The 24,849-nt window shown below is 41.9% G+C and overlaps 1 protein-coding gene and 1 long non-coding RNA gene across 3 annotated transcripts in view; one reads left to right on the plus strand and one right to left on the minus strand.

Moving 5' to 3' along the window:
• LOC5501785 (unconventional myosin-Ie-like) overlaps positions 1–11,043 on the plus strand; it is a 35,386-nt gene extending 24,343 nt beyond the window's left edge. For both annotated transcript variants that reach the window (XM_048727374.1, XM_048727375.1), the window contains 11 exons: positions 434–578; positions 1,078–1,192; positions 1,448–1,558; positions 2,812–2,930; positions 3,320–3,405; positions 3,805–3,954; positions 4,263–4,411; positions 4,603–4,834; positions 6,134–9,013; positions 10,116–10,300; positions 10,552–11,043. In XM_048727374.1, coding sequence (XP_048583331.1) covers positions 434–578; positions 1,078–1,192; positions 1,448–1,558; positions 2,812–2,930; positions 3,320–3,405; positions 3,805–3,954; positions 4,263–4,411; positions 4,603–4,834; positions 6,134–9,013; positions 10,116–10,300; positions 10,552–10,628 — 4,249 coding nt within the window. In that variant the 3' untranslated portion in view covers positions 10,629–11,043. The remainder of the gene's footprint in view (positions 1–433; positions 579–1,077; positions 1,193–1,447; positions 1,559–2,811; positions 2,931–3,319; positions 3,406–3,804; positions 3,955–4,262; positions 4,412–4,602; positions 4,835–6,133; positions 9,014–10,115; positions 10,301–10,551) is intronic.
• LOC125562976 lies at positions 3,982–21,838 on the minus strand. The gene is made up of 3 exons (XR_007308031.1): positions 21,773–21,838; positions 15,001–15,092; positions 3,982–4,161 (listed from the first exon to the last, which is right to left on the minus strand). It is a non-coding gene; the product is annotated as an uncharacterized LOC125562976 (long non-coding RNA).
• Between the last annotated feature and the right edge of the window lie 3,011 nt (positions 21,839–24,849).

Consider the following 24,849-nt stretch of genomic DNA (forward strand, 5'->3'; position numbering starts at 1 on the left):
GTTGATGTAGTAATACGGGCTACATCTCCGAGTTTTATTGCAGAAAGAACCATCTTTCTGTAACAAACTTTCTCAACTTGCAACAAGAAAGAATGCTTCGACAAAGGTGGTTTGTTTCGAACGTTTTCGCAGCAATGCTGCCACAAAAATTGTATGATTTTGCTGCTCGTATTACCGTACCCTAATGTATAAATAAAATTTGTTTGTGAGCAATAGTTTCTATGATTTTTTTGCTGCATTGAGCCCAAAACTTTAACAAGCTTTTTCGTTGTTCTAGTTGTCATCCTTGTAAGCTCAAACAGTCTTTCCCTGCATGTTAATGCTCCTGTGAATAATTATTGTGTCTGCTACAATAACTCCCTGGAAAATGTATCTTAAAAAGATATCTCTAGATCTGCGAAAGTATCGCTATATTGAGATTCCGCTATGTTAGGTATGCTATCCTGACGAAGGAGACATGGCCGCGATGGACTGGAGACGTCAAGAGAGGCATCACACACCTCATGAACGCTGTGAACATGGAGCCGGACCAGTGGCAGATGGGCAAGGGGAAGGTGTTCATTAAGGCGCCCGAGTCGGTGAGTGTAACCGTGCAAGATGATGGTGGTGATTATCATGATGGCGCTGACGGGATATGTCGGCGATAAAGGTGATGATGATGTTGTTGATGATAATGAAGATGATGATGGTGATGGTAATGGTGATGATGGTTGTGATGGTGGTGGTGGTGATGGTGATGGTGATGGTGGTGGAGGTGGTGGTGGTGGTGGTGGTGGTGGTGGTGGTGGTGGCGGCGGCGGCGGCGGCGGCGGCGGCGGCGGCGACGGTGGTGGTGGTGGTGGTGGTGGTGGTGGTGGTGATGGTGGTGATGATGATGGTAGTGGTGGTGGTGGTGGTGGTGGTGGTGGTGGTGGTGGTGGTGATGATGATTATGATAAAGGTGATGGTGATGGTGATGGTAAAGATGATGATGATGATTATGGTAAAGATGATGATGATGATGATGATAATCATGATGGTGCTGAAGGGATTATGATGTTGGCGATAAAGTTGATAATGGTGATTTTCATTTTTTAGCTTTTCCTTCTGGAAGAACTTCGTGAGCGCAAGTTTGATGGCTATGCACGCCGTATTCAGAAAGCTTACCGCTTGTACAAGAATAGACAGTACTTTGCCGAGCTCAAACAACAAGGTGCGCATCTGTATAGTCGGCTCATAGTAAGAATCGGGCGATCTGTATTGATAATGAAGATGGCTTTGCTTTATGGTTCAGAATTTTGATTTTAAGGAATTTAGATCAAACACTTAGCCGTTAAAAATGGGATCTTTGTGTGACTCGGTAATGTACGGGAGCGTAAAATAACAACGTGGTTAGCCCTCTTTAAGGCAAAAGGAAGTCTTTTCCGGTTCTCATTTAATGAATCACCATTCCTGTTTTCGTTCTCAGCGACTGACATCTTTTTCAACAAGAAGGAAAGGCAGAGAGGAAGTATTAACCGCAACTTTGTGGGAGACTACATCGGCTACGACGAGAATCCTGCGCTTCGAGCGTTGGTCGGTGAGTACGGCTAGCCTCCCGGAAAGTTCCAACTACCGGATCACTACTGCTTAGAGCAGACGATATTGTAAACATGGGCAGCGGTCAGTTCTAACTACCGGATCACTACTGCTTAGAGCAGACGATATTGTAAACATGGGCAGCGGTCAGTTCCAACTACCGGATCACTACTGCTTAGAGCAGACGATATTGTAAACATGGGCAGCGGTCAGTTCTAACTACCGGATCACTACTGCTTAGAGCAGACGATATTGTAAACATGGGCAGCGGTCAGTTCTAACTACCGGATCACTACTGCTTAGAGCAGACGATATTGTAAACATGGGCAGCGGTCAGTTCCAACTACCGGATCACTACTGCTTAGAGCAGACGATATTGTAAACATGGGCAGCGGTCAGTTCCAACTACCGGATCACTACTGCTTAGAGCAGACGATATTGTAAACATGGGCAGCGGTCAGTTCTAACTACCGGATCACTACTGCTTAGAGCAGACGATATTGTAAACATGGGCAGCGGTCAGTTCCAACTACCGGATCACTACTGCTTAGAGCAGACGATATTGTAAACATGGGCAGCGGTCAGTTCTAACTACCGGATCACTACTGCTTAGAGCAGACGATATTGTAAACATGGGCAGCGGTCAGTTCCAACTACCGGATCACTACTGCTTAGAGCAGACGATATTGTAAACATGGGCAGCGGTCAGTTCCAACTACCGGATCACTACTGCTTAGAGCAGACGATATTGTAAACATGGGCAGCGGTCAGTTCTAACTACCGGATCACTACTGCTTAGAGCAGACGATATTGTAAACATAGGCGTGCAAAGTAAAATACATGGCGATGCGGCCGAAGCGCGAAAATTACTGTGCGAGAGTTTGTACATACTATATTCTTTATTTTCGCGCGTCTTAAAAAAGTAATTTTCTTTCGCGAGTCTTTAATTTCGCGAATACGAAGTTCAAGTTACTTCTGCTCTCGTTTTTACAATAATATGCTTTACCAACAACTAAAACAGGACCAATATTGGTCCGAATTTGAGTACGGGTGAAAGTTTAGCAGGAATAAAGTATATCACCATATCTAGACCACAAAAAATACAGTACTTAAAGCTGAATCTGGTCTCCTTTGCTGCAACCTCCTTTAATAAACAACAATTTATAATTTATTCTGGGTTTTTTATTACCTTTAAGTTGTATCCACCTCTTCTTTGTCAGAACAATGAAATTGACCATGTACTCCCTCTTTTAGAGAAACGAGAGCGAATCGAGTTTGCAGTGACGGTTAGCAAGTACGACCGCCGGTTTAAGGCAACCAAGCGTGACCTGTTACTCTCAAGCAAACACATATATCTTATCGGCAGGGAAAAGGTACGGCCTCTTATTCTCTAGCAAACACTTTTATCTTGATGCTCCTAAATTAAGCGCCCAAAGCTAGGATAACACTGTATCGAATGCAGGCCTGGCAGTTTGGCAGAGCAACTAAAGCTATAACAACAGTGTGTTCCCTCGAAGCTAAATGTAACAACAGTGTGTTCTCTTGTAAGCTAGATATAACAACAGTGTGTTCCCTTGTAAACTAGATATAACAACAGTGTATTCCCTTTTAAGCTAGATATAACAACAGTGTATTCCCTTGTAAGCAAGATATAACAGCAGTGTGTTTCCTTGTAACCCTTTTTTCATAGAAAAGGCAAACTGGTGTCCCAGCTATTATTACACGGCCGAACTGCTAGTTTAAGCACTGTTTTTTTTCACAGGTCAAAAAGGGCCCTGAAAAGGGGAGAGTTTACGAAGTGGTCAAACGCAAACTGGAAATGAAGACTGTTGGTCACGTGTCTGTCAGGTACACATGCATACATCGTTATAGCTAGACTTTTCTCCCTGCATGTGTGTGTATGTGTGTGTGTGTGGGGGGGGGGGGGGGGGGGGGAGCTAGCCATACCATACATTTTTTTTTAAATGCTGGGAGCAGACGATCTTTTCATCCAAGGGGAAAGCTGTCCTCACTATCCCACCATTGTATTTTTTTTATATCAAGGACTTTAAGATACGAATGCGGCAAAGAGTGCTGAGATGGTAGAACAGTAATCTGCTGTTAATCTTCTGTTTCTGAGGGTAGAGCCTAAAACGCTGAAGTGTTTTCTCGGTCACGCCGTCCTAGCTGTCGCCATTGTCCCATTGTCCCAGGACAAATACTTGCAGCCTTTAATAGCTTATACTTGACTGTACTTTGCTCGTCCAGTCACTTGCAGGACGGCTTCGTGGTGCTCCACATCCCAAGCGAGTACGACAGCGTGTTAGACACCGTGTTCAAGACTGAATTCATCACCCTGCTCTCTTCCAAGTACAAGGACGCAACAGGACGCGACCTCAAAGTCGAGTTCATGAACAAGTAAGCAAAAAGAATGATACACAAATCTTGAGATAAGAATGCATTTCTCTTTATCATGCCAAACACTATCCTGTGACCTATTATCCCTATCCACTGCGTGACCTATCCATGGTGTGACCTATCTACGGTGTGACCTATCCACGCTATCCATGGTGTGACCAAATCTTTTAAAACTGCACCATATTGTTAGCTGATGCTGAACCATATCTAGAACCAAAATATATTCCATTAGAATTGCTTCATACATTTTTACTACTCTAACCCTCAACTCTTTCCCGTGTAACTAATATCACATGTATTTTTACCAGCATCACGTTTACCGTGAAGAAGGAAGGTTGGGGCGGTGGCGGTACAAGGTTGCTGGCTTTCAGCAAAAGCGGCATCGATTTTACGACCGTAAAGCCTTCTGGGAAGACTCTCAACATCTCTGTGCCCGCAGGACTTCCGCCTGACACGAGTAAGTTTATTCGATCACACTACCCCTAATTACCTGACGAAGATGACGATGTTGATAATTAAGCATGGTGATTATTATGGTGGTGGTGATGTCTGCTACGATGATGGAGAAGATTATGGTAATGATGGTGATGATGTTGATGATACTATAGGAAATTTATTTTGATTCTCAACATTTGTTTAATTCCACAGGACCTGGTCGCTCAGCTGGCTCGAGTCCAATTAAGCCACACCGAGCAGCGCCTGGAGCGCCCTCAGCCGCCCATTACGACAAACCACAGCATAGGAACAGGAGCGCATCCAACGCCTTCCGCCAGTCCGCAAAACAGCCCTCGCTGCCTCGCTCTGGTGCGCGAAATCTTGCTCGGGGTCAAGCAAATGTGGACACTACCTTCATGCAGACCCCGGAGTCAGGCGTGTGTGGGTGAGTTTTTCAAAAACTTTAATTGATAAGATGAACTTTATCGTAAAAACGAGGCTTGGTCGGCCATTCCTTAAAAAAGATTGGACGTTTTCATGCTATAAATATTTTCCCGATTTGCATCTCACCGCAAGCAAACGAAAGGGAGCGAGAGTAAGGATATGAAAATTTGTTAAATACAAAATACCTTTTTATGAACTTGACCTTTAGAATTTTATTTCAATTTTAAATGGCTTCTGACCTAAGCCTCTTCTTGCGCGAAGCTACAATGGCCACCAAGACAAAGTTTTAGGAAAGTTGACCGATCGGGATGTGACAATGGCCACCAAGACAAAGTTTTAGGAAAGTTGACCGATCGGGATGTGACAATGGCCACCAAGACAAAGTTTTAGGAAAGTTGACCGATCGGGATGTGACAATGGCCACCAAGACAAAGTTTTAGGAAAGTTGACCGATCGGGATGTGACGATATTTTTTTTTTATTAACGCGGAAAGCGGCAGTAGGATGATTCCTCCAGCACACTGAAGCATTCCTTTGCTGCGCTTATTTGCTCTGAAGTACGTGCCAATCAAATTGCGCGTTTTTGTGTCCGTTTTGTCGAGGTGTCCACGGTAGCGAGCGACGCAGTGCACATTCATACATGAATGCTATCCACCACGTTTAATTCCAATATATTGTTCTTACTGTTCAAGCACTCTTAAAATGATTCTCGATGTTTAAAAATTTTTAAATGCTTAAATCAGTATAACTCACTAGTTGAGGAGTGAGAGAAGGGTGAAGAAAGCGAATGGACGCTTTCTTGTTTTCCTTTCCTCCCCCGTCACCCTGATATTCGCGAGCGCTATCTACTTTCTTTTTTCTCTTCTCCTCTAAAAATGAAAATAAACCCAAAAGAAAGCAACAGAAGTAGTCGTCAATTTACTAAAAATGCTTTAACTTCGTCCAGCGAACTAAAAAAGACGAGAAGTCCTGGATCTCAACTCAGCAGGTAGCTTCACGGAGGGGCCATCAGGGCTCAATTAGAGTTAGACTAAAAGCGCCTTTACAACACGGAGTCTAAAAACAATTGGACAATCATTTGACATCGGATGACTGACAAAAATTAGAACAAGATGCTAATTCGGATTTATTTGTTTAATTTTGCACAAAACGCATGTGAAGCTGTGCCTGCTTGAATTGCTACATCGTAATGGCAATCTCGTAGAGAAAATATAAACCGCCATTAAGCATTTGTGGTAAACCCATAACCTTGACCCTGAATAACCAGTAAGTGTATTGATCAGTGTGTAAACTATAAACAGATTTAACCGCATGAATCCTGCACACGGCAAAGTCCCGCGGATTCCAAACCGGCAGTGCGTGTCATACTCGGCCGGCACAGGCAAGGTAGTCGAGCGGGTCAAACCAGCTCGAGCCAAAGCCGCCTCGTTCGGCGAAGGGGACAAAGCGGAAGGTGCGCCAGGCGGAGAACTGAGGTATGGCGGAGCGGCAGAGTACCAGCGGTGCTACTTGTCCCAAAAGGAATACCAGGAGGCTGTCCGACAGGCAAATACGGCGAAACAAGCAAAAGAACAGCAGTACAGTGAGTCCGAGTACGCAAGGGCAGTGGCACAGGCACAGCAGCGCGTCTATGGAACAGTGGACTCTAAACGGCATAGGAACCAGCGAGACAGCTACGAAGCCTATTACGGTCACATCAGAGAACATCTCCAGGCAGCCGCGTCTGCAGAGAGAGAAAGCGGACAAAATCAATCCACGAAGTATCCCCAACATAACGACAGTTCAGGCCGTCCAAGGCGTCCTGCTACCGCTCATGAGCTCGGCTCTACAGCTAAACACAATGGATCGCCACGGCCTTCAGCAGATTATATGTATGGTACAATGGAGCGAGTGCCTACTGCCCAGCAGCTGATTGCAGTCAGAGCATCACAAGTACAATATTCAACGTCACAGCTGAATCAAGTGGAAAGCCGGGTCTATGATATCCCCCAAGCGAACCGCCCAAGGCGCCCAGCTACAGCCAATGAGCTATCCTCAAATGATTACGGATTTTCTCAACATAACACTTCTGACGTGGGGCGTGGTTACAGTACAACACGTTCTTGCAGAACGACCCAACAGCTCGAGTTTTCCAGACACGCTGCGGGCACTAATGTCCACTACATTAAAGTTGACGACATGGACCTACCAAGGCGCCCTGATGTCTATTCTAGCGGTAAGCTACCAACTGAGCCCAACCTCGCGCCCGGTTACCGCACAAAGAGTTATCGGATGGCAATGCTTCGCCCTAAACGCAACGCGGCGAGACAGTCAGGGTATGACGCTATTGATGAAATGTCCTTAATGAACGGAAGACACACATCGCCTGAGAAGGGGTCTAATGTCCTCACTGTCGCTACTCAGATCACGCCCACCCCGACCAAGAACCGCTCAAAGGGCAACCTCCACGATGATGATTACGTAGATATGTCAAGCCTCCCTCACCCGCCGCTCGAGTGGTGTGATGACCAGGAAGACAATCAAACAAAACTTGACTTGTGGCAAACAGGCAAAAGTAACAAGAGTTCAGCCGCCTTTTCAACGACGATTACCAACAAACAGTTAACCGGCATGGCAAAGTTTGTGAAAAGGAAAGGTTTGCCAAGAGAAACTTCTTCTTCATCAAACTCCCTCCATATGTCGGCAAACGCACAGTCCTCGTGTTCACCAAGTGAAAACGTTTTTCCGTTGACGAATGCGAAGTCTTCTGGTTTCATCCCGCACACACCAGCAGCTGATCGTGGTGGCGTCTTACTTACGTTATTTCCGGTGGAATCTGCTCATCCCGGTCAATCTTCGAAAGCCTTGGATATGTGCAGATGTTCTAACAAGCCTTCTGACTTTTCCAAGCGCCAGCACGAAGTGGCGAAGATCAACGGAAAGCGGAGCGCGTTCAGCCTGGCTTTCCCTGCTAATGGCGTGACTACTGTTGAACGCAATGGAATAGTTGAGACTACTTTCCAGGGAAAACAAGTTCTCCCTTCGAAGAACACCCTAGCACCAAGTTCCAAGGAGGGTGGAGAGTCCGTGTCTCGACGAAACTCCACCGAGAAGAAAAACAAAGACCCCGATGAGAATCTTAATAGGCACACCGTCGTCAAGCGAGATTCCATCGAGAGAAAAGAGAGCCCAGCGCAGTTCAACGGAAATGAGCAAAAAGTTCAAAGGCAAAATTCTGTGGGGAAAAATGAGAGATCCTCAGAATTGACAGGAAGTGGACAGGTTATCGGGAGGCAGAATTCATCGAAGAAGAAGGATGGAGCGTCAGAATTAACGGGAAATGGACAGGGAACAGTGAGGCGGAATTCATCGGGAAAGAGGGAGAGAGTATCAGAGCTCAACGAGAATGGTGAACCTGGGCTGCGGCGGAATTCTGCCGGAAAGAAAGGAAAAGCTCCCCCAGTCCCTGCAGGGAAAAAACCGTTCGCTTCTGAAAGCCCTTCGAAAAGGAAAGAAGTCTTGGAGAATCTGAAAGCCCGTATGAACAGTAATGGCTTGAACATCCTTCCTGATCAAGCAACCTCTTCTGTCACTGATAACATTCAAGAGTTCAGCTCCCAGAACACAGACGGTCCACTTACTGACGTTCCACTCACTGACGAGGCAATTACGCCGCTCAATAGGACCCTGAGCCAGTCAAGTGTGACGAGACCTGAATGGCCCGCGCCGCCGCCTCCATTGGAGTTCCTCGATGAATCCACGTGCAAACCTGCCGCAAGAAATGCTTCCACAATGAACGAGGAAATCACAGCAGCTCGTAGCAACCTAAAAAGTATCACATCAGCAAAGTCCATGCCCGATATCGCCAGCATAGAGAGACCGCCCTCCTTACGGCAGCGTAAGAAGTCTTGTGGGGATGGGTTAATGGAGGCTGGTGGTGACGATGGGCCAACTGTGTCAACTGGAGGCACGGCCGAGCTCGTACAGTACCTCAAACTTATCGCTCAGCGACGACGCAGCACTTATTGCTCATCGGACGAAACCTTGGACTCATTCGACGACGAATCAGTCATTCAAACACCAGACAGCGACCAAAAGCCAGATCATAGATGTTACGATAGCAGGCTGCACTACTCGGAGGAAGATTACTTTAGCGATGAAGACGACGACGAGTTTGACGATTTCGACGAGGAAGAGGAGAGGTGAGATGGTGCCCCAAACTTAACCTATCACCAAATAAAATTTAATTCTAATATTTCTCTAAATATTTATGTAGCCTTACTGCAACACCGGCATGACTAAACGGGATAAAGTCATTTACGTTAATGGTACGAGTTTGTCTGAGCCCGCGAGGTTGACTGCACATGCTAACCACATCCACTGCCTCATTCTAAACTGTACTTTTGTGTATACGACTAAAAACGTGATGTTTCAGTCAAGGCCACATAAGACATGATTGTAATTGTATTTTCCCCCTCATCGTTGTTGTAAAGGTTGCTGTTAGTTTAATTGTTTAAATTAACTTTAAAAAAAACGTGTTTCTGTTTAAAAGCGTTGATCCTTGTTCCGGATCAGCTCCAATTTAAATCCTTTAATATGTCCTTCTCTTGATTTAGTAAACTCTACCTCCCCTAGCATTTCCTATCTACTTTTATTTCCTTATCCATTGCTTTACTTCGGAGCTATCGAGCAAGTAGTCGTCCGTATGACAACAGTACGTTCGAGGCTCTAGCACTAGAAAAAATCCGATCCGCTGTTTCCACGATTCTCCTTTACACTACTTGGTCGAATAACATGTACTCCTACAGCAGCCTTATGTCTCGTGCAAACAGCGCCAGCATCGTAAAAATAAAAAAAAAGGGTAATGGCGGCGAACCTTACAGCATCACGCAACACCTTACAGCATCACGCAACATCTTGCAGAATCACGCAACACCTTGCTGTATCACGCAACACTTTGCAGCATCACGCAACACCTTGCAGCGTCACGCAACACCTTGCAGCGTCACGCAACACCTTGCGCATCACGCAAAACCTTGCAGTATCACGCAACACTTTGCTGGCGCCTTTCTCAACAATGCTGACGCTGTTTGGACGGTGCTATCCAATACTTGTGTCATGTGATTTCCTCAATTCTTTTGTCCCTGTGCTGCTTTTGTCTATTCTCCAAGCCGATACTTCGTCCGTTCGGCCCATGGCCGTTCTCAGACTATAACTTTTATCTTCTCTGTTTTAAAGTCCTCATAACTTCTCTGCGACCATGCTCATTTTTCTTCGGATTCTAACTTTTCTCAACTGCCTTAGTGTTCAGAGAGAGACGTCAAAGAAAACCCGAGGGGTGAAGAAGCCTCCTATCCCTGGCAAACCCCGCCTGGCTCCCAAACCGACCCCAAGTCTGCCCAAGTGCAAGACGCTGTATGCGTATGACGCCTCGGACGTGGATGAGTTATCCTTTCAAGCAGACGCCATTATCGAGATCATCAAAGAGGGTGAGTGCAGCAGATGCATAGATTTTCTACATCCACCAAAATCCGTGCGTGGCCTATAGGATAGGCTCTCATATGTTTAAATAATCGTTCATAAAGTGCCCCATTTTGTAGTGCGCGTCTCTATGTAATACGTCTTGTTGTCCACGGTAGCGCGCGTCGCTACTAATACATTGCACTTTAATACACTTAGATTCCTTCATCATTCATTTATTGATGTGTTTTCTTACATCTGGCTTTTTGTGTCTTTTCAGACCCATCTGGGTGGTGGACGGGGAAGTTAGGCGGACGAGAAGGACTCTTCCCATCAAATTACATCGAGAAAATTTAAGTCGCTCAACACCTAACCGTTCGTGCAGTTTCATAAAGGCTCTGGGTTTACTGGGCCTGTATCTGATTGTCTGTTTGAGTAGCAGCTACCGACGATTTGTCTTATCAGCATTTCACGTTATTGAAACAAGCACTCCAGATAGTACTTGCATTCGTTCACGTGTGATTGGTATTTAATTCTAACCAATTTCTTCGGTTGCATTTTTGTGAATACAGTATTTGAATATGACTATTTTGTGTCGAAGAATGAACAAAAAAAATTAGAGCATACATGTCATCAAAATGAAAGGACATTTTAAAGTAATTTTGAGCAAATGACTATCCGTATCCTAGTGGTGATCGATATACTTAAAGTAGCAAATAAAATGTGCTTTGTAAAAATCAACATGAAGACTAATAAAATTATTATAAGTGAATTGTTTTTTCTGTTGTCTTGCACTTCGGATAAAAAGCAATTCTGTACGCGCTCGGAACTCGGGGGCTTCGCTAGACCCGTAAGAGACTGAAGTAGCGAGGTTTCGTTATCAAACAAGGGGGCTTAGCTAGAGATTGAAGTAACCACCCGCGTCCGCATTAAGCGCGATTACCAGCTGCGCAAGTGATAAGCTCTAACCCTGTTGTAGCACAGTCTATGCGTCATGATTCTAACGCTTTGCGCATTTCCTGTGTCTTTGTGTGCTGTGCGTGGGCCTTATGCATAGTGTGTTTGCGGTCGTTACTTGCACTTTGTGTGCGTGTCTTTACTTGCATTTTGTGTGCGTGTCGTTGTGTGTGCGCGTGTCTATCTCTAATTCACACACGCATTAGAGATGGATCTCTGATGTGCACTGTGTGCGTGTCGTTTTGTGAACTTGTGTGTGCGTGTCGTTATGTGCAGTGTGTGTGCGTGTCGTTATGCGCACTGTGTGCGCGTCGTTATGTGCACTGTGTGTGTCGTTTTGTGCACTGTGTGTGCGTGTCGTTACGTGCACTGTGGTGCGTGTCGTTATGTGCAGTGTGTGCGTCGTTATGTGCAGTGTGTGTGCGTGTCGTTTTGTGCACTGTGTGCGTGTCGCCATGTGCACTGTGTGTGCGTGTCGTTATGTGCACTGTGTGTGTGTATCGTTTTGTGTGCGTGTCGTTATGTGCACTATGTGCGTGTCATCAGGTGCACTGTGTGTGCGTGTCGCTATTATCACTGTGTGTGCGTGTCGCTATTATCACTGTGTGTGCGTGTAGTGCACTGTGTGTGTGTGTCAAAGTTTGAGTCTGCCCTGAAGAAGTCTTATTAAAGACGAAAATTTGGCAGAGTCGAATTCCAGTTTTTGGTGTATTGTACCCTTGTCATTTCGATACACATCCATAACCACATACCTACTGTACCTACCCTTGTCATTACAATACACCAAAAACTGGAAATCGACTCTGCCAAATTTTCGTCTTTAATAAGACTTCTTCAGGGCAGACTGAAGAAGGTGAATCGTTACAAGCTTATTTACATCAGAATAGTGGCGCGAGACGCAAAAACATTACAACTGACAAAAACGCGCATTTTCTAGAATAGCGCGCGCTATGGATAAAAAGAATTTACACATCTCTACGTGGGTTCCTACTACAAAAAAGTCATCACTATTAAGACCCCGCGGGTAGATAGACTTAAGCCGATAAGCCCACTGGCCTTCCCTTTCCCTAAGCTGAGCCTCAGAGTTACACTTATCTATAAGTTGTACCATAACATTATTAAGACCTAAATGATTGTCGCAATGAAAATGTTGATAGATAAGGTCATCCTTAACTCTTTCACTAACCGGTAAACTAGGGTGCTTATTTAACCTACTTTTATGATTATTAAAACGCTTCCTAAAACTATTGATAGTAGACCCTACGTATTGCTTGCTACACATAGAGCAAGTAATTAGATAAACAACAAAATCTGAGTTACAGTCCAAGTCAAAATTAATGACATATTTCTTATTAGTAACTGTACTGCGAAACTCCCGCCCTGTCTTAAGAAAGTTACACACCCTACACCTTTTACCGCCACACTTACCACAACCTCTAACCTGAGTACTATCCTCTTTAAGAGAGGAGTGCACCAACATATCCTTTAAACTCCTAGGTTTCCTATAAGCCACCATAGGTACCCTACCAATAGCAACCCTACATCTACTAGAAGATTCTAGAACTGGCTGTAAATTACGAAGAATACCAGGTAAATTAGGTAAAGCTGGATGAAAAGTGACTACAAAAGGTACACGATCATTCTTACCTTTACGCCTGTCTTTCAATGTGTCGTCCCTAGAAATACGTCTAACCCAATCAACTTCCCTCCCCACAAACCTGCTGTCATAACCCCTATCAACTAAATAACCTTGTAACTCTAATACCCTCTTTTCGAAAGAAGAGTCTTCCGAACATATCCTACGAATACGTAGTGCCTGCCCAAAAGGAATGCCTTTCTTACAAGCAGACGGATGACAGGACGTATGAAAAAGATATTGATGCTTAACAGTAGGCTTACTATACAGATCTGTAGATATTAACCCATCCCTAAGAGTAAGTGAAACATCCAAAAAATTTACCTGACTAGTGGACAACTCAAACGTAAATTTTATAGTTCTATGTATAGAGTTCATGTGAGCCATAGACTCTCTCAGAGCGTCCTCACCTTCAGTCCAGATCATGAAAATGTCATCGATATACCTACGCCATGAATAAGGCTTAACTGGAGAAGAGTCTATGATTTCCTTTTCAACTTTAGCCATAAAAAGGTAGGGTACCTATGGTGGCTTATAGGAGACCTAGGAGTTTAAAGGATATGTTGGTGCACTCCTCTCTTAAAGAGGATAGTACTCAGGTTAGAGGTTGTGGTAAGTGTGGCGGTAAAAGGTGTAGGGTGTGTAACTTTCTTAGGACAGGGTGTAACTCTGAGGCTCAGCTTAGGGAAAGGGAAGGCCAGTGGGCTTATCGGCTTAAGTCTATCTACCCGCGGGGTCTTAATAGTGATGACTTTTTTGTAGTAGGAACCCACGTAGAGATGTGTAAATTCTTTTTATCCATACCCCGCGGGGTCTTAATAGTGATGACTTTTTTGTAGTAGGAACCCACGTAGAGATGTGTAAATTCTTTTTATCCATAGCGCGCGCTATTCTAGAAAATGCGCGTTTTTGTCAGTTGTAATGTTTTTGCGTCTCGCGCCACTATTCTGATGTAAATAAGCTTGTAACGATTCACCTTCTTCAGTCTGCCCTGAAGAAGTCTTATTAAAGACGAAAATTTGGCAGAGTCGATTTCCAGTTTTTGGTGTATTGTATTCATTGTTCTGGTACGAGATCGCGACAGTTTGGGCTTTTTGATTCTACCCTTATCATTATGATACACATCCATGACCACATACGTACTGTACCTATCCTTATCATTACGATACACATCCATGACCACATAGCTACTGTACCTATCCTCATCATTACGATACACATCCATGTCCACATACCTACTGTACCTACCCTTATCATTATGATACACATCCATGACCACATACTGTACCTACCCTTATCATTATGGTACACATCCATGACCACATACCTACTGTACCTACCCTTATCATTATGATACACATCCATGACCACATACTGTACCTACCCTTATCATTATGGTACACATCCATGACCACATACCTACTGTACCTACCCTTATCATTATGATACACATCCATGACCACATACTGTACCTACCCTTATCATTATGATACACATCCATGACCACATACTGTACCTACCCTTATCATTATGGTACACATCCATAACCACATACCTACTGTACCTATCCTTATCATTATGGTACACATCCATGACCACATACCTACTGTACCTACCCTTATCATTATGATACACATCCATGACCACATACTGTACTTACCCTTATCATTATGGTACACATCCATAACCACATACCTACTGTACCTATCCTTATCATTATGATACACATCCATGACCACATACGTACTGTACCTATCCTTATCATTATGATACACATCCATGACCACATATTTACTGTACCTACCCCCATCATTATGATACACATCCATGACCACATACCTACTGTACCTACCCTCATCATTATGATACACATCCATAACCACATATCTACTGTACCTACCCTTATCATTATGATACACATCCATGACCACATACCTACTGTACCTATCCTTATCATTATGGTACACATCCATAACCACATATCTACTCTACCTACCCTTATAATTACAGTAGACATCCATGACCACATACCTACTGTACCTATCCTTATCATTATGGTACACATGACCACATACATACTGTACCTATCCTTATCATTACAGTACACATCCATAACCACATACCTACTGTACCTACCCTTGTCAGGTAAATGAACATATGAACTTTGCTGTTTCATAAAGCTCTATGATCTGATGAGCCAGAGGTTGAAAGAGCTTTTATAGGGGAAGCTGCAGAGGGAAAAAACATTGCTTTTGAGCAAATTGCTCCTCTACAAAAAAGCTGTCTTGGCTTTCTATGAAACCTTTACTTTTGGACCACATCATATTGTGACATGAGAAAAAAAAAAGTTTTTTAAGGTTTGTAAGAAAACATTGAGGTACCCAGGGTTATTGAAAATATTGTAGGTGGTATTTTTATAGCCTAAAGCCTTAAAGAAATTAAGAGCTGGTCTCCTAAAACCCTAAGTATTAGTAATTTGTGAAAAACAACATATATTTGATAAACACTTGAAATTTATATCGACTATTCTGGAATTCTGTTTTGATTTTTAAAAAAAGGTACACATACATATTAGGACCTTGAGGATCTGTTATTACCTAAAAATATGCATAGGCATATTTACATATATATATACACTCGAACAACCTTTCTACTACCGATGCAAAATATTAAGAGGATGTGGCTTTTGTTGAAAGCAATATTATGTGAGTTTTGAACTTCCTCATGTAGTCGTGCGTACACCCCGGCATGATCTCATGATATGATAGTCTTTCATTCACCGAAAACAAACATGCCCAAAAAAAACTTTAAAACATTTCGCTTCCTATAAAAAGCAGCATGTCCTATCTGTAAAGACTTTCTTTTATGGCTTGTTGTGTAAAAATGATTTATCATTTAGCTAAATGTTTCATATGTTTTTAAAACTGAAAGCCAATCCTTACACATTTCTTTAGTTGTCCATTACTGTAATTCCTTGGGGTTCATTTCGGGGACTCTTTGGGATCGTTTTGGGTCCTGGGATCGTTTCGGGTCCTGGGATCATTTTGGGTCCTGTACACATCCCTTAAAAAGTCACTGAAGCATAGATCGGTAAAATAAATGATCAGGGACTAAAGGAACCTTCTCTCTTTCTGTAGATTATAAACATTACTCAATGGCAAGAAATTAAAGTGCACTTTTCTCCCATTTTCCTCTCTTGTTTACGCTTCCACGTGGCAGAACTGTACAGGACCCGAAATGATCCCAGGACCCGAAACAATCCCAGGACCCGAAACGATCCCCAAAAGTTCCCCAACTGATCCCGGGACCTGAAACGATCCCCAAGAGTCCCCGAAATGAACCCCAAGGAATTACAGTAATGGACAACTAAAGGAATGTGTAAGGATTGGCTTTCAGTTTTAAAAGCATATGAAACATTTAGCTTTGTTTGTGTTACAAAATGGAAATTTACCTTAAAACTATAGTATTAAGATTTAAATATACGACTGCGGGGGGAAAACAATGGTGTTGAGTCAGAAATTGGGGTCAACTAACAATTCTTTGTGATAGTAATTTGAAGAAACCGGCGTGGATAAATCTTCCCTGCTAGCAGAGGCCTCTTTTCTCTGTATTTCGCATTTTTACATAACAAGCATAAAAGTAAGTCTTTACAGATAGGACACGCTGCTTTTCATAGGAATGGAAATGTTTTAAAGTTATTTTTTGGCATGTTTGTTTTCGGTGAATGAAGGACCTATCATATCATGAGATCATGCCGAGGTGTACGCACGACTACATGAGGAAATTCAAAACTCACATAATATTGCTTTCAACAAAAGCCACATCCTCTTAACATTTTGCATCGGTAGTAGAAGGGTTGTTCGAGCGTATTACTCAGTGTGCTTTTGTCATTCCATCTTCTCGGCCAAACCGGCTGCCTAAATGTGTCGGTAAATACTCGCTCGTGTGAACAAGGATTTCGTGGTGAAATACATGTTTGGTTTACGAATGAATATTAATTTTTAGGGGTGATGTTTACCGGAAATAAGATTTAGAGTGTCAGAGTCATGTGTCGGAACCGCAAAATGTTTAGAGTGTGATGGAAGGTCAAAAGTTTGGTTGATCTGAGCAAAGCTGTGCTATGTTTATATATGCTGTATTTCCGTAGCGATTAAAAGTTGTGTATTTATTTTAGACTCTGTTTATGGGTTTAACGCCTGGCAATGTAATAAATAGAAGTATTGTGTTGGAATATAATATTTTTAAGTCATGTTGTTTAGAAATCGAGTCGCTGTTAACCCTTAATTATGCTTCAAGAATTGCAAGTATTTATTCTGCTTTCCCTTTGTCCATTACCGCAATTCCTTGGGGTTGATTTCGGGGACTCCTCGGTATCGTCTCGGGTCCGAGGATCAGTTGGGGTACTTTTGGGGATCATTTCGGGTCCTGGGATCGTTTCGGGTCCTGGGATCATTTCGGGTCCTGTACAGAACCTCCGCCATCTTGGTTTTCAATCTTGAGTATGCGCAGTGTTTGACCGCTGTGTTGGCTGGATGCCAGCTTGTGACAATGACGTCATTGACCACAAAAACTGAGTCGCCTAGTTATAGACCATTTCTATACCTATGGGGCTCGGCCGCGCTGGCTCCGCTTTTACCCATTTACTAAACTGCAGTCACACCTCTGCAGGCAAACGCCCTAACGTACTACTAAACTTTAAATAAAGAATATAATCCTATTCCCCATTTAATAAACTTTTGTGTTCCCTTTGCTGCACCCCCCCTTGACCCGAAGGTTTAGCTTTAGTTTGGTTGTGTCAAAGCATCTGTTGCTGCACCCCCCCCCCCTTGACCCGAAGGTTTAGCTTTAGTTTGGTTGTGTCAAAGCATCTGTTGCTGCACCCCCCCCCTTGACCCGAAGGTTTAGCTTTAGTTTGGTTGTGTCAAAGCATCTGTTGCTGCACCCCCCCCCCCCTTGACCCGAAGGTTTAGCTTTAGTTTGGTTGTGTCAAAGCATCTGTTGCTGCACCCCCCCCCCCTTGACCCGAAGGTTTAGCTTTAGTTTGGTTGTGTCAAAGCATCTGTTGCTGCACCCCCCCTTGACCCGAAGGTTTAGCTTTAGTTTGGTTGTGTCAAAGCATCTGTTGCTGCACCCCCCCCCTTGACCCGAAGGTTTAGCTTTAGTTTGGTTGTGTCAAAGCATCTGTTGCTGCACCCCCCCTTGACCCGAAGGTTTAGCTTTAGTTTGGTTGTGTCAAAGCATCTGTTGCTGCACCCCCCCCCCCCTTGACCCGAAGGTTTAGCTTTAGTTTGGTTGTGTCAAAGCATCTGTTGCTCATGAAATGGTTATCCTAGTTATGATGAATTCACTGATGGTGGAACATTACATGGCCGTTTTATTACAATTAAGCATTGATTGTTATTATAATAAGCGTTAGTATTACAGTAATGTTGATTTGTTATTACATTTAATGGCAATTTTTAGTGGCAATTTTTATTACATTAAGCATTAGTATCACATTGCGGCAGTTATTACATTAAACATTAGTACAGTATTATATTAAGTGGCAGTTATTACATTAAGAGGAAGTTATTACATCAAGCATTATTATTACATTAAGCGGCAGTCATTTCATCAAGCGTTAGTGCGGCAGTTATTAAATTAGGTGTTAGTATTACATTTATATTTATATTTAGTGTTAGTATTACATCGTTGGTATCAATTTTTATAACATTAAGTGTTAGTATTACATTAAGCCGCAGTTATTACATTAAGCGTTAGTATTACATCAATCGTTAGTATCAATTTTTATTACATTAAGAGTGAGTATTACATTAAGTGGCAGTTATTACATTAAGAAATTACACAGATAAGGTACAGTATACAGTACAGGGACGTGTCACCCTAATGGGTATTTTTGGGGGCTCTGAGGTCTGCAATAGGATATCGTTTTTTGGTTGTTTGGTCTCTTATAGAGTATAGGGTATAGTTTTTCAGCTACCCTACAAACAAATTTCAATCACAGGTGTGGCATATTTAAATTATTAAAACAGTATATATTAAAACAAAATTGGGTCTTCTTCGCAGCCCCCAGCGGTGAAACACTTCTCCCCACCTACAGTACGAGATAATGTCACCCTTGACAGAGATGACTATACAGTACGAGATAATGTCACACTTGACAGAGATGACTATACAGTACGAGATAATGTCACCCTTGACAGAGATGACTATACAGTACGAGATAATGTCACCCTTGACAGAGATGACTATACAGTACGAGATAATGTCACCCTTGACAGAGATGACTATACAGTACGAGATAATGTCACCCTTGACAGAGATGACTATACAGTACGAGATAATGTCACCCTTGACAGAGATGACTATACAGTACGAGATAATGTCATTATTTACAGAGATGACTATACAGTACGAGATAATGTCACCCTTGACAGAGATGACTATACAGTACGAGATAATGTCACCCTTGACAGAGATGACTATACAGTACGAGATAATGTCACCCTTGACAGAGATGACTATACAGTACGAGATAATGTCACCCTTGACAGAGATGACTATACAGTACGAGATAATGTCACCCTTGACAGAGATGACTATACAGTACGAGATAATGTCACCCTTGACAGAGATCACTATACAGTACGAGATAATGTCATTATTTACAGAGATGACTATACAGTACGAGATAATGTCACCCTTGACAGAGATGACCATATAGTACAAGATAATGTCACCATTGACAGAGATGACTATACAGTACGAGATAATGTCACCCTTGACAGAGATGACTATACAGTACAAGATAATGTCACCCTTGATAGAGATGACTATACAGTACAAGATAATGTCACCCTTGATAGAGATGACTATACAGTACAAGATAATGTCACCCTTGACAGAGATGACTATACAGTACGAGATAATGTCACCCTTGACAGAGATGACTACACAGTATGAGATAATGTCATTATTTACAGAGATGACTATACAGTACAAGATAATGTCACCCTTGATAGAGATGACTATACAGTACAAGATAATGTCACCCTTGATAGAGATGACTATAGAGTACGAGATAATGTCACCCTTGACAGAGATGACTATAGAGTACGAGATAATGTCACCCTTGACAGAGATGACTATACAGTACGAGATAATGTCACCCTTGACAGAGATCACTATAGAGTACGAGATAATGTCACCCTCGACAGAGATTACTATAGAGTACGAGATAATGTCACCCTTGACAGAGATGACTATACAGTACGAGATAATGTCACCCTTGACAGAGATGACTACAGAGTACGAGATAATGTCACCCTTGACAGAGATGACTATACAGTACAAGATAATGTCACCCTTGACAGAGATGACTACACAGTACGAGATAATGTCACCCTTGACAGAGATGACTACACAGTACGAGATAATGTCACCCTTGACAGAGATGACTACACAGTACGAGATAATGTCACCCTTGACAGAGATGACTACACAGTACGAGATAATGTCACCCTTGACAGAGATGACTACACAGTACGAGATAATGTCACCCTTGACATAGATGACTATAGAGTACAAGATAATGTCACCCTTGACATAGATGACTATAGAGTACGAGATAATGTCATTATTTACAGAGATGACTATACAGTATGAGATAATGTCACCCTTGACAGAGATGACTACACAGTACGAGATAATGTCACCCTTGACAGAGATGACTATACAGTACAAGATAATGTCACCCTTGACATAGATGACTATAGAGTACGAGATAATGTCACCCTTGACAGAGATGACTATAGAGTACGAGATAATGTCACCCTTGACATAGATGACTATACAGTACGAGATAATGTCACCCTTGACAGAGATGACTATACAGTACGAGATAATGTCACCCTTGACAGAGATGACTATACAGTACGAGATAATGTCACCCTTGACAGAGATGACTATACAGTACGAGATAATGTCATTATTTACAGAGATGACTATACAGTACGAGATAATGTCACCCTTGACAGAGATGACCATATAGTACAAGATAATGTCACCATTGACAGAGATGACTATACAGTACGAGATAATGTCACCCTTGACAGAGATGACTATACAGTACAAGATAATGTCACCCTTGACAGAGATGACTATACAGTACGAGATAATGTCACCCTTGACAGAGATGACTATACAGTACGAGATAATGTCACCCTTGACAGATATGACTATACAGTACGAGATAATGTCATTATTTACAGAGATGACTATACAGTACGAGATAATGTCACCCTTGACAGAGATGACCATATAGTACAAGATTATGTCACCATTGACAGAGATGACTATACAGTACAAGATAATGTCATTATTTACAGAGATGACTGTACAGTACGAGATAATGTCATTATTTACAGAGATGACTGTACAGTACGAGATAATGTCACCCTTGACAGAGATGACTATACAGTACGAGATAATGTCATTATTTACAGAGATGACTATACAGTACGAGATAATGTCACCCTTGACAGAGATGACTATACAGTACGAGATAATGTAAACATTGGCGATTTGCCTTGTTTTGACTTGGCTTGTGGTAATATTGCCAATGGACATTGAAATGTATGTGCCACTGTGTTTAAACATAAACACTTAAAACCATTTACATAATGCATTATTTTTACCACACTTATTATTGTGTTAAATTGTGGGACACTTGTGAGGCGGCGCTAAGAATAACATTCAGAAACTATCATCAAAAGCACAAAGAATTCTTGCTTATTTGAGCTATGGCACTTACAGTAATTTACTTTATTAACATAAAAAGTAGCCCTAAAGTACATCACTTACTCAACAGAAAACACAGGCGAATTATTCTTAAAAATAGGAAACTCACTTGCAGTTTTCCTTGTAAGATGCCAATTCTGTTTGATCGCCATTTTCTTTTCGCCTTACATATAAGGAATATTTATTACGCGCCTGCAATTTAGGAGACAGCGGTCATCACACATTTGGGCTTCCTGTGCCCGAGAGGGTCTTGATCTACCCATAAGCCAACGCTTAGTTTGGCGCCTTTTTACGTATCTCATTTGCAATGGCGACGGCAGCGAAGGTCCGGCAGCGAATGGAGGTAGGATTTATCTCGATTTATATCTTTAAATTCTCAGCTCTATACAAATACAAGCATCATTTACGATACACTCTTTTTTATTGAAGAACCTTTTTATTAAGAACGTTCAGCCTAAGATTTTGACAAATGTTAGGAACATGTTGAGGCCCAGATAAAAGCCATAAAACATTATACTACAGCCTCAAATTTCTCCAAAAACGAGACCGTCTCAGACTTTTTACTGAAAATTAGACGTTCTTATCAGAAAAAGAGTGTATCCTCATGAGATTGATGATCGTTGTACAGTACAGGTCTAGATTAACATAAACTCCTCTCGCGAGTCCTCGAGACTCGTGCATGAAGACAAGCTTCACCATAACCCATCGTCGGACATAAAACAAAAGTTTCTGCTATTTGGGTAATCATTCCTGATAGCATTTCGAGTTGAAAAGCACTCCAATAAATAGAAGCTACTGACTTTGAAGAAAAGGGTAAGCAATTTCATTTAGTGAATGGCTAGCCAACAAGACTTTGTATACAATGGCTAGACTGCGTGACTTGTGTACAATGACTAGACTGTGTGACTTGTGTACAATGACTGGGCTGTGTGACTTGTGTACAATGACTGGACTGTGTGACTTGTGTACAATGACTAGACTGCGTGACTTGTATACAATGACTAGACTGCGTGACTTGTGTACAATGACTAGACTGCGTGACGTGTGTACAATGACTAGACTGCGTGACTTGTGTACAATGACTAGACTGCGTGACTTGTGTACAATGACTAGACTGTGTGACGTGTGTACAATGACTAGACTGTGTGACTTGTGTACAATGACTAGACTGCGTGACGTGTGTACAATGACTAGACTGTGACTTGTATACAATGACTAGACTGTGTGACTTGTATACAATGACTAGACTGTGTGACTTGGCATGTTTGTTGTCGATTCTTGGTTTGCAAGCATGTATGCAAATTAGATATCGTATGCAAATTAACATCGTATGCAAATTAGATAATTTGACCTGGTTTTCTGTGGATGGAGGTCCTACAAAAATCAAATATTATATTTTCCTTGCCCACATCTACTAAGGTTTCGGATTTTCAAGATACATTTTCTTTGTTTACTGTAATTTACCAGTACTGGGCGATCAAGATTGTTTGTAAACATCCTTTGAAAAGTATGTAGGTTTAGATGACTTTTTTATAGCTGAGAGACACAGAAAATAAAGGCTTACTTGCAATAAATTGTTCTTTTGGCTTTAGTAGATGCATGTGGCTGGTGTAGTTTATATAATTTGTTTCAATATTTGCACTGCTTTGGTGGTCTGATTTCAGCGCTCGTGCCAATCGGCAGTAAAATGTTTACAAAAGTGCCATCAAATACAGTGGAAGCAAAATGAGTTTGAAAGTGGGGAAATTTACCAACATTTGTAAGCGTTGATTTTGTGCACCCGCAAGCCCACAGTGTAAGTCTTGCTATTACATTTTTTTATTACAAATTTTTATTATGAATTCTTAAATTAATGTAAAAAACAGCTAGTGTAAGCTTACTGTATATAAAAACAAATAATAATTCCAATAAAGTATTAAAACAAACTCTGTGCACAAGCGCTCGCCACTTGGCAAAATGTGAATTCCTTCCCCATTCTTCGCCAAGGTGGCGAATGCCGGTTCACCACAATCTTTTACCTCGAAATCGTATTTCTAATACGTCAAGATAACGTTCTGATGAAAATTGGAAAAAGACAGGCAAATTATGCAAATTGTGCTCATGATAACAACCTTATATATTATTGCTATTGATCATTTGTGTAATTTTCTCCCTAATAATTTCTTGGGTATTATATTTTGATATACACTAACATCCATATACACTAACTAATTCGATCTTGAAGCGTTTTCAGCAAGTTTCAGCAATTTGAGCGGTACCCTGAAGTCAAAGATTCTCTTGATGAGATCTATATGAATAGCCGGCCAAAACTGTGTAATGTAAACTCAAGCCTTCTGCAAAACATTATTGCGAAGAAGTGATCTTCTCCTCTCAAAGAAACCCAAGTGCAGTCATGCATGACCCCCGGTGATTTACTCAGAGTTTGTTTACAATGAACTTTGTTAATAACCCAAATTCGATCTTAATAAGAATTTGTTTATCAAGTCGAGCACAACAATGTTAGCGCAATAATTCCCATGAAACATACTTTTTAACACGAACACTTATGTGTGTTAATCGAAGCAGTCAAATAACAAATCATTTGCTTCTTTGGACGAACTAGAAAAGATTGGCGTTTTTCTAATTTTTCTTACGAGTGAAATACAAGATGGCAGTTGACCATGCATGTAGTTGAGATCAACTTCAAATCCTCCATTTGATCATTGTTGAATCTGCCAGGCAATATTGTATATGCTCCAGGTTGATTGCAGAAAACTTATCTGCTTTGGTATCTGGTGGTTTGTTTTGACTCGACTAACCATTTATTCCTGGCATTTTTCTTGATTATTTGATTAATCATTCTAAAACCTTTGACATCAAGTGGTCATATGTACTCAATACTTTTGTATAGCTAGTACAGTACGACAAAACGCCTTTTATTGTGAGCACGACAACCAAAGATGATAATTTGTAAACACAAACATTTATGTGTGTCACTCTTGTTGATCAAAACGTCAAAATCTACTCTGGATAGTGGTATTGATTGACAGAAGCACTTTTAAAATGTGTGTGCAAGTCCATGTGCTTCTTTGTTTATTGTTAGGGAAATATTTGTGGACTTCTCACACACTTGGCCATACTGACCATGAAGAAGAGAAAATAATTTTCAACACACCCTTTGCTTTTTGAAACCTTTTAATAAGCAAA

This window comes from Nematostella vectensis, chromosome 5 (genome assembly GCF_932526225.1).
Source record: "Nematostella vectensis chromosome 5, jaNemVect1.1, whole genome shotgun sequence".
Lineage (NCBI taxonomy): Eukaryota > Metazoa > Cnidaria > Anthozoa > Actiniaria > Edwardsiidae > Nematostella > Nematostella vectensis.